Source organism: Clinocottus analis, unplaced genomic scaffold (genome assembly GCF_023055335.1).
Source record: "Clinocottus analis isolate CAN_PGR_092001 unplaced genomic scaffold, fCliAna1.0.p SCAF_28, whole genome shotgun sequence".
NCBI classification, from domain to species: Eukaryota; Metazoa; Chordata; class Actinopteri; order Perciformes; family Cottidae; genus Clinocottus; species Clinocottus analis.
Window position 1 is genome coordinate 197,501 of NW_027176020.1, and position 9,482 is coordinate 206,982.

At 47.8% G+C, this 9,482-nt stretch overlaps 2 protein-coding genes across 2 annotated transcripts in view; one reads left to right on the forward strand and one right to left on the reverse strand.

Moving 5' to 3' along the window:
* The window catches only part of zbtb37 (zinc finger and BTB domain containing 37), a 6,511-nt gene extending 6,219 nt beyond the window's left edge, over positions 1–292 (forward strand). Inside the window, exon 4 of the mRNA XM_068592935.1 lies at positions 1–292. This exon is cut by the window's left edge and continues 420 nt beyond it. Coding sequence (XP_068449036.1) covers positions 1–87 — 87 coding nt within the window. The 3' untranslated portion in view covers positions 88–292.
* A 5,407-nt stretch (positions 293–5,699) lies between these two features.
* On the reverse strand, positions 5,700–8,979 carry serpinc1 (serpin peptidase inhibitor, clade C (antithrombin), member 1). Its single transcript, XM_068592937.1, has 7 exons — positions 8,623–8,979; positions 8,258–8,473; positions 8,031–8,168; positions 6,907–7,125; positions 6,650–6,824; positions 6,308–6,372; positions 5,700–5,938 (listed from the first exon to the last, which is right to left on the reverse strand). Exons 1-7 carry the CDS (start codon positions 8,977–8,979, stop codon positions 5,762–5,764), a joined length of 1,347 nt encoding a protein of 448 aa, XP_068449038.1. The 3' UTR covers positions 5,700–5,761.
* Positions 8,980–9,482: the final 503 nt, after the last annotated feature.

Sequence of the window (9,482 nt, forward strand, 5' to 3'; positions counted from 1 at the left end):
TCACCCAGCCAGGAGGAGCCCGAGGGCAGCGGGGCCCCGTACGGCGAGGGCCCCCAGGCCTCAGTGTCCACCACGGGGCCCGACTGACCCCGAGGACGGGAGGGTCCGAACCGGGGTGGGGAGTCCAGACGTAGAGGGCTGCTTTGATCCTGTTGCACCTGAAGGCAACGCTGGACCGCTGAAGTGGACCAGCGCCAGACCGGACTGAGAGGATCTCTCCGCTTTAAACCGCATCTACCTTCACGAACCCACAGAGTTACAAGAAGAAACGCCACACACTCCACAACCTCATGCCCACAACCTTCTGGTCCTCCTGGTCCTCCAGGTCCTCCTGGTGCTCCAGGTCCTTCTGGTTCTCCTGGTCCTTCTAGTCCTTCTGGTCCTTCAGGTCCTTCTGGTCCTCCTTGACCTCCTGCACTTCCTGGACCTCCTGGTCCTTCTGGACTTTCTTGACCTCGTGATCCTCGTCTGCCTCGGTCTGCTTTACGTTACAGATTTCTACTTTTATACGCCGTCTGATGGAACTTCGCCAAACTGCTCGGTGCCAGTTCAACAGTTCAAATCCTTCATATTTGCCTTGAGACAATCTGGAGCAGCAAAGTTAATAATAATATTAATAATAATCACAATCCTGCGCGCTCGGTATGTTCTATTATTGAAAAGTCGAAGAGTCCCAATGAAACTTCAGGAACTAAACCATATTATTGATTAATCTGCCGCTCAGTTTGTTGATCAGCAGATGAATTATATATATCTGTGAAGTCTTCAGATATTCAGTTTATATCACAGAAGTAAGAAGCTGAAGATCATGTTTCCCACTTTAAACGTTAAAATAGTTTGAGAAGAAATTGGAAACGATTTGACATTTACTTACTTTCTGTTCCTGAATATGAATAAATGACATGAAAGTATAACTTCAGGCTTTAAAGTCTGAAGACGTAGAAGATAGAAATATAGAAGTTAGAAGCTGCGAAACAAATTTGATGTAAAAAATGAACTAAATATTTAAAGCAGGGTCCTTTTAGCTCCTCCCCCGCGTCCTCCTCCAGCCAATCAGAGCTGCTCTGGGCCACCAGGTGACCTCAGCTAACCGGCAAAGGGACCAGCAGAGAGCTTCGACCACATGGACCACGGACTCGCAGCAGGAACCTCAGATAAGCTACACAGTTACCTCTCACTACGCAATACAGCTGCTGCTCCACCGGGGGCGCTCTGCTCCACACAGAGCGCCGTCCACTCTGATTTATTTCTTATAAACAAACCTATGTTTTATTTTTGTTTTTCTTGGACATTTTTTAAACTTTTTGCTCTGACAATGTTTGAGGCGGTTCTGTTGGTGACGCATTAAATCTGCTGCAGCAAAATAATAGAAGAAAGCTAGCTGTGTCACCTTATGCTATGCTAGCACTAACTAGCAAGCTAACATGTTTTCTCCTTTAATTATCATTCAGAGCTGCGTAGCATAAAGAGATAATGTTTGTTAGCTTGCTAGCTAACTGCTAGTTTGTAACAATTATAATTCAGTCATTCATGCTAATAACAGTTAGCTGACTCTTAGCTTTGTATTAACGGTAAATTATCAGATTTTCTTTAGACAGAACATTATCATTAGCTCACATGCTAGTAATGCCGACACACAGGAAGTTACAATATGTTACATGTGTGTGTGTGTGTGTGTGTGTGTGTGTGTGTTCCTTAAAGGAAAAAACAGAAAATGAACGATAATCCTCAAGCTGTTATGCTAATATTAGCTTTCAAGCTAACTGAACAACGATTGTGTTAGAGAACTGCATTTAGTTTCTAAAAGCGCTAATGTATGAGCTAGCTAGCTAACATAGGGGAGCTAGGTAGTTAGCTAACCTAGGTGAGCTAATCATTTCTCCATGTAGGTCCAGTTTGTGCCAAGCTTAGCACAAAGCCTGGAAGCAAGGGGGAATACTAGCCTAGCTGTACGTTGATATGTCAGCTTGAGCAAATCAGTTTTATATTGAACACTTGTTGAACTATTGATCGAGTATTCCAACAGTTGCACATGTGCAGTAGAGGTAATGCGTCACACTAACAGACGGTCCTGATCGGGTCATTGGTCGGGTCATTGATCAGCTCCTGGTCGGGGAACGGCGGGACCAGATGGGTGTAGGAGTCGGCCCTCGGAGCCGAACTCGAACTGAACCCTGCGGAGGTCAAAGGTCACCAAAGGAACGACTTTGGAACTCCAAAACAACTTTAGCACTTCTCAGAGAACGCGGATCAAAAGCAGAACTTTCTACAGAGCGTGTTTAAATGTATGAATACTAATGAGCTGGTAGCACATGAATATTCATGAGCTGGTAGCACACAGATCAGCTGTTTTCTACCGAGACGCTTTTTTATGCAAGTGAAGCCAGCGGCTCGTCCTCATGTTGTCTTCAGGCTCAACCAGGAAGTATCAGGTATCAGACTGCTAACGGCGCAACCTCAGAAACACACCTGTAAATAAGCACCGCTGGGCAACATGGGATACAGCAACCTCAAAGTACACGGCAACAGGAAGTGCTGCTTCCTGATTGGCTGACAGCCAGACTCGGTCGTTTCAAGACCTTCAGTTTGTTGACGACTCATTCGAAATGTTAGGCACAAGATAGTGAAAATATTGCTCAGAAATCTAGAATATAAATAAATATAAATAGTTTCCTCATAAAACCTGGTTTACATTAGAAAATTTGCAGTACACCTGTAGCCACGCCCCTTAGTGATGTCACAGGTTCCTGCAGTACACCTGTAGCCACGCCCCCTTAGTGATGTCACAAGGTCCTGCAGTACACCTGTAGCCACGCCCCTCAGTGATGTCACAGGGTCCTGCAGTACACCTGTACCCACGCCCCTCGGTGATGTCACAGGGTCCTGCAGTACACCTGTAGCCACGCCCCTCAGTGATGTCACAGGGTCCTGCAGTACACCTGTAGCCACGCCCCTCAGTGATGTCACAGGGTCCTGCAGTACACCTGTAGCCACGCCCCTCAGTGATGTCACAGGGTCCTGCAGTACACCTGTAGCCACGCCTCTCAGTGATGTCACAGGGTCCTGCAGTACACCTGTACGTCACTAAATCACTTGAGGTCATTGAACTCAACACTGAAGTAGAAACCGAGACATAAAACAGACTGAAGGTCCCAAAACGTCCCGCAGTATTTTGTGAAGAAGACCAGGTCGAGGTCTTCGTCGTGGTCCTCTGAGGACAAACAGAAGAAACACACGTTGCTCAGCTCTCACATCAAAACATCAAAACTAATTCATTCTTCATAATTATGAAACTAACCACAAGTTTCATTTTGATCAGTTTCTTCCTAAACCAGATTAAACCGGTCCAGACCGCCTCATAGTTTACACTTCAGTCTGGTCTGGTTCAGTCTGATCTGGTTCAGTCTGGTTTGGTTCAGTCTGGTTCAGTCTGGTCTGGTTCAGTCTGATCTGGTTTAGTGTGGTCTGGTTCAGTCTGATCTGGTTCAGTCTGGTCTGGTTCAGTCTGGTTCAGTCTGATCTGGTTCAGTGTGGTTCAGTCTGGTCTGGTTCAGTCTGGTCTAGAGGAATCGATAAAGTAGGAGAAGTGGGATCAGAGTTCAGGTCCTCCATGTTTTGTGAAACCGGATCAGGATCAGAACTGAGAGATTTACTGTAAAGTCCCTTTCTCTTTGATTCTGGTCCATCAGAATCAAACACAAACATGACTGGTTCTGGTTCTCAAAAAAGGGATCCGATCTTTGAAGGTCCGGCTTCTCCTCCTTGATGGTTCTTCAGGTTCATCTTCAAACTGTGAAAACAGCTCAACCTCATCATCTTCCTCATCGTCATCCTCCTCTGGACCTCCAGGTCTCATGTTTCTTTGTTTTATTATATCGACGACCACAACATGCCTAATTATGAATCAAATCATTTAGATATATACTCACTTAATGAGATTACTCTTTACTGTCGATAATATATCCTAATATATCAAAGAAGCGTTTAGTAAATACATTTGAATACTGTACATTTGATTTTCAGAGGTACGGGTTTCATGTGAAGATCTTTATGTTGCATGTCTCTGTTGGGGTTTAATGTGAAGAAGCTTCTCACCATGACCACTCGATCACTCACAGGTCTCCTCCAGAGGAAATAAAGCACTTTAAGTGTCCATTCGCCTCCTTCTTTACCCACAATTCAGCTGTGCTCCTTAAGGTTATGAATGAACATCTTACTAATTATTGTGACTGGATCATTTTGTCCTCTTAATATTCTGTCAGAGAGGAAGTCCCTCCTCTTCCTGTTTCCACCAAATGTATGCTAGTCAGCGACTAGAGGCTTTAAAGTAATATTAATGTTTGATCTCATTTTTGTGTCATGCGTTATGTTTGTTTGTTAAGAGATACCTAGCACAGAGACGATTAGCTGGCTATCTAGCTCCCCCTAGAGATTAAACTAGCTAGCTAACTAGCCCCTTCCAGAACTATAGAGACTAGCTAGCTAACTAGCCACTTCTAGAACTATAAGGACTAGCTAGCTAACTAGCCCCTTTTAGAACTATAAGGACTAGCTAGCTAACTAGCCCCGTCTAGAACTATAAGGACTAGCTAGCTTACTAGCCCCTTCCAGAACTATAGAGACTAGCTAGCTAACTAGCCTCTTCTAGAACTATAGAGACGAGCTGGCTAACTAGCCTCTTCTAGAACTATAAGGACTAGCTGGCTAACTAGCCCCTTCCAGAACTATAGGGACTAGCTAGCTAACTAGCCTCTTCTAGAACTATAGAGACTAGCTAGCTAACTAGCCTCTTCTAGAACTATGGGAACTAGCTGGCTAACTAGCCTCTTCTAGAACTATAGAGACGAGCTGGCTAACTAGCCTCTTCTAGAACTATAAGGACTAGCTGGCTAACTAGCCCCTTCCAGAACTATAGGGACTAGCTAGCTAACTAGCCTCTTCTAGAACTATAGAGACGAGCTGGCTAACTAGCCTCTTCTAGAACTATGGGAACTAGCTGGCTAACTAGCCTCTTCTAGAACTACAGAGACTAGCTAGCTAACTAGCCCCTTCCAGAACTATAGACTAGCTAGCTAACTAGCTCCTTCCAGAACTATAGAGACTAGCTGGCTAACTAGCCTCTTCTAGACCTATAAGGACTAGCTGGCTAACTAGCCCCTTCCATAACTATAGGGACTAGCTAGCTAACTAGCCCCTTCCATAACTATAGGGACTAGCTGGCTAACTAGCCTCTTCTAGAACTATAGGGACTAGCTGGGTAACTAGCCTCTTCTAGAGCTATAGGGACGAGCTAGCTAACTAGCCCCTTCCAGAACTATAGAGACTGGCTAGCTAACTAGCCCCTTCTAGAACTATAAGGACTAGCTGGCTAACTAGCCCCTTCCAGAACTATAGACTAGCTGGTTAAGTAGCCCCTTCTACAACTACAGACTAGCTGGCTAATTAGCCCATTCTAGAACTATAGACTAGCTGGCTAACTAGCCCATTCTAGAACTATAGACAGGCTAGCTAACTACCCCCCCTCTAGAACTATAGACTAGCTAGCTAACTAGCTTCTAGAACTATAGACTAGCTGGCTAATTGTGAACACACAGCTTCATTCAGAGCTTCACCATGAACGAAAACAGACATTGAAGGAACAGAAGACTTTTAATTCTCTTACAAGACAAACTTCTACTTCTACTATGTACCAACATCCTTTGTGTAACTCAAAGGGATCAAACCCCAATGCTGATTGATGGGTGTGGTTGTCGGCTCGTGCTCACTGGCTGCAGGGGTCGGCCACTCTGGCGGTGAACAGCAGGGTGTTGATGGTGGACTCTCTGATGAGCAGCAGGAATGGCCGGTCGGCCAGAAACACTTCCTGGTTTATGTTAAAGGAGCGGCCAACGGCCACGACGGCGGACGCTGCTGCCGCCTCGCTGCCCTCCTCGTTCACCTGCAGACACCACACACACAACATGAGACCTGCGGACCCGGCGGGAAAACCCAAGTCCAGGGTCTGTGGTCTGACCCTGTGGTCTGACCCTGTGGTCTGTGGTCTGACCCTGTGGTCTGTGGTCTGTGGTCTGACCCTGTGGTCCGTGGTCTGACCCTGTGGTCTGTGGTCTGTGGTCTGACCCTGTGGTCCGTGGTCTGACCCTGTGGTCTGTGGTCTGTGGTCTGACCCTGTGGTCTGTGGTCTGTGGTCTGACCCTGTGGTCTGTGGTCTGACCCTGTGGTCAGTGGTCTGTGGTCTGACCCTGTGGTCTGTGGTCTGACCCTGTGGTCTGACCCTGGGCCTGTGGTCTGTTCATCAGTGACTGACCTCCAGGAAGGCCTTATGGAAGGCGTCTGAGATGTAGAGACCTTCACTGCCGTCCTCCAACATCCCTGAAACAAACAAACAAAGTCAGTGAAAGCACTGTAACTTCTAAAAAAAACAACACAAACAGAAATAAACAACGGTTCAGATCAAGTAGAAAATAAACAAATCATAAACATTTGGATCGAAGAATTTAAATGTGAAGATTTTGAACCGGCAACCTCGATATAATCTCATGTTAAGTTCTGTTCTATTGTAATGATATATTGGTACATTGAGTATATGCATATTGTTAAGTGCATGTATGTATACTGATGGTGCTGATGGGAGGTGGAGGGAGCTCACCTGGCAGGCTGGCCCTGTGGGGGCTGAACAGGTCCGTGAGGCCCATCTCCGTCAGCTTCTCCTTCAGGCTGAAGCTGTCCTCCACCCTGAAGCGAGGGACGTGCACCGCCACCAAGGCCTCCTCCATGTCATCCAACCAGGACGCCAGAGTGTTCGGGTCCAGCTGCTCCTCCACCTGCACAGAAACACACCACCATCACCACCACCACCACGAGGACGCCGTTCGTTCACGCTTCGGCAGTAACAGGAGGATCTACCTGACGGAGCGGCGTGCCTTTGTGGGGCAGGATGATCACCATGGTGATGTCGTCTCCGCGGTACGGCATCTCCAGCAGCTGCAGCTTGAGGTCCGGTAGGTACCGGTACCTGAACCGGGCCTCCTGGTACATCATGCTGACGGAGCAGCTGCGGGACGCGCTCACGTGGAAGTTACAGCTGTACACGTTGTCATTGTTGAACTTGTTTTTCCACTGACCCTAAGAGCAGATCATGTTCTGATTACAGAGGACGACAGGAAGCTGCAGCACCTGGCCATGGAGGGGTTACGCTACAGGTGTTACAGGTGTTACGCTACAGGTGTTACAGGTGTTACGCTACAGGTGTTACAGGTGTTACGCTACAGGTGTTACAGGTGTTACGCTACAGGTGTTACAGGTATTACGCTACAGGTGTTACAGGTGTTACAGGTGTTACGCTACAGGTGTTACAGGTGTTACGTTACGGGTGTTACGCTACAAGTGTTACAGGTGTTACGCTACGGGTGTTACAGGTGTTACGCTACACCTGTTACAGGTGTTACGCTTCAGGTGTTACAGGTGTTACGCTACAAGTGTTACAGGTGTTACGCTACGGGTGTTACGCTACGGGTGTTACGCTACGGGTGTTACAGGTGTTACAGGTGTTACGCTACAGGTGTTACGCTACAAGTGTTACGCTACAGGTGTTACGCTACAGGTGTTACAGTAGGTGTGTTACAGGTGTTACGCTACGGGTGTTTCAGGTGTTACGCTACAGGTGTTACACTACGGGTGTTACAGGTGTTACGCAACGGGTGTTACAGGTGCTACAGGTGTTACACTACAGGTGTTACACTTCGGGTGTTACAGTAGGTGTGTTACAGGTGTTACAGGTGTTACACTACGGGTGTTACAGGTGTTACAGGTGCTACACTACAGGTGTTACAGTAGGTGTGTTACAGGTGTTACGCTACAGATAAAGAGTTTATTCTCTGGTGGCGTCCCTCATGCAGACCATGTCCTGCTCATATTTCTGACTATAAATGACTTCTTGATACATGTGAAACATTTGGGCCCAGCAGGGCCCGTTACACCAGAACCAGCCTCCACAGCTGCAGGTGTGACTGAGGTACCAGCTCAGGTACCTTGAAGTAGATGGTGTTGACCAGGACTAGGGCCGTGTTGGAGTCCAGTGCCCCTTCTGGTAGCGTGTCCTGGATCAGGTTCTCCGTCTTGTTGGAGATCCAGTTGTTAATGGTGACCCGGGCCTTCTCCGGGTTCCCCTGCAGAACAGAGACCCACAATGAGCAGAACCTCTCTCAGATACCGGAGTCTTTCAGGTCTGAACCCAGACCGCTTCGGGTGAAGTTACCTGGAAGTCCAGCGGCAGCAGGTTGGCCCCGTACACCGCCTCGCTGATGTCCTGGTACGTCTGGTTGAAGAGCCGAGACCGGTCCCCGAACAGCCGGTTGGCGGAGACCAGCTCCGTGGTGGCGTCCTTCTTCCTGTACAGGCGGCAGTTGAGTTTGGCAAAGAAGAAGTGCACCTGGTCCGAGGTCTTCTCCTTGATGGTGTCGAACTCAAACACCTGCCGACAGGAACACAGACGATCAACCTGCTGCCACGGAGAACGTCTGAGTGTGAGCGCTACGGTGGTCATGATGATGATGAGGGTGTGGCTGCAGACTTCCTGCTTGGTCATGGTGTCAACAACAACAACTACATCAGCAGCAGGACCTTCATGATCTGCGTCAGCGTCTGCCTGCAGGCCCCCAGCTTGGTCATGGCGAAGGCGGTGGAGATGCTGATGGGCGACATGAAGATGTTGTCCTCGGGCGTCTTGCTGAGCGCCAGCCGCCTGAACAGCGCCAGGGCGAAGCGGCTGTTGGCCTTGGACAGCTCCCAGACTCGGGGGTTGGTGGACTCGGGCACCGGCTCGGGGCTCGGGCCCCCGGCCTCGGGCTCGGGGCCGCGGTAGCTGCAGCGCGGCTCCAGAGGAAGGTCTTTGGGTTTAGCGCTGCAGATGTCGGGATGGAAGGCGAAGGAGACGAGGGGCAGCGACACCAGAACCAACAGCCAATCAGAAGCCCTCATTCTGCAGAGCCAATCAGAAGCCGGTTTACATTGTTAAGCAGGTTCCTTTGACCTATTAACTCATTTCGCTGTAAAGCTATTATTATTATTATTATTATTAATCTGACATTAGTCCCTTCAGGTGTAAATGTCAAACTAAGTTGTTGTTTTTCAAACAGCAAAGTTAAAGAAACCAGAAATAAGAGTTGTAAACATTACAAATAGAAAGCAGGTCCATTTAAAAAAGATCAGAATGTATTAATGAGATTATTGCTTATTTTAAAGGATTCATGAAAACGTTTCTTTGGTTTTCAGATTCAAGTCAGAAACTCTCACTTTGAGATGAATAACTTCTCTACCGTGAAACAGTGTGTTAGTGTTGTAAACAACAACAACAACAAGACATCAGAACCCTTAACAGGAAAGCAGTAACTTCTTTAGAGAGCAGGCTCACCTGAGCAGGTAGACGGTCGGTGCTGAGAGGCGAATGAGCTGCTCTCAGGTCAGTGTCCTGCAGAGCAGCA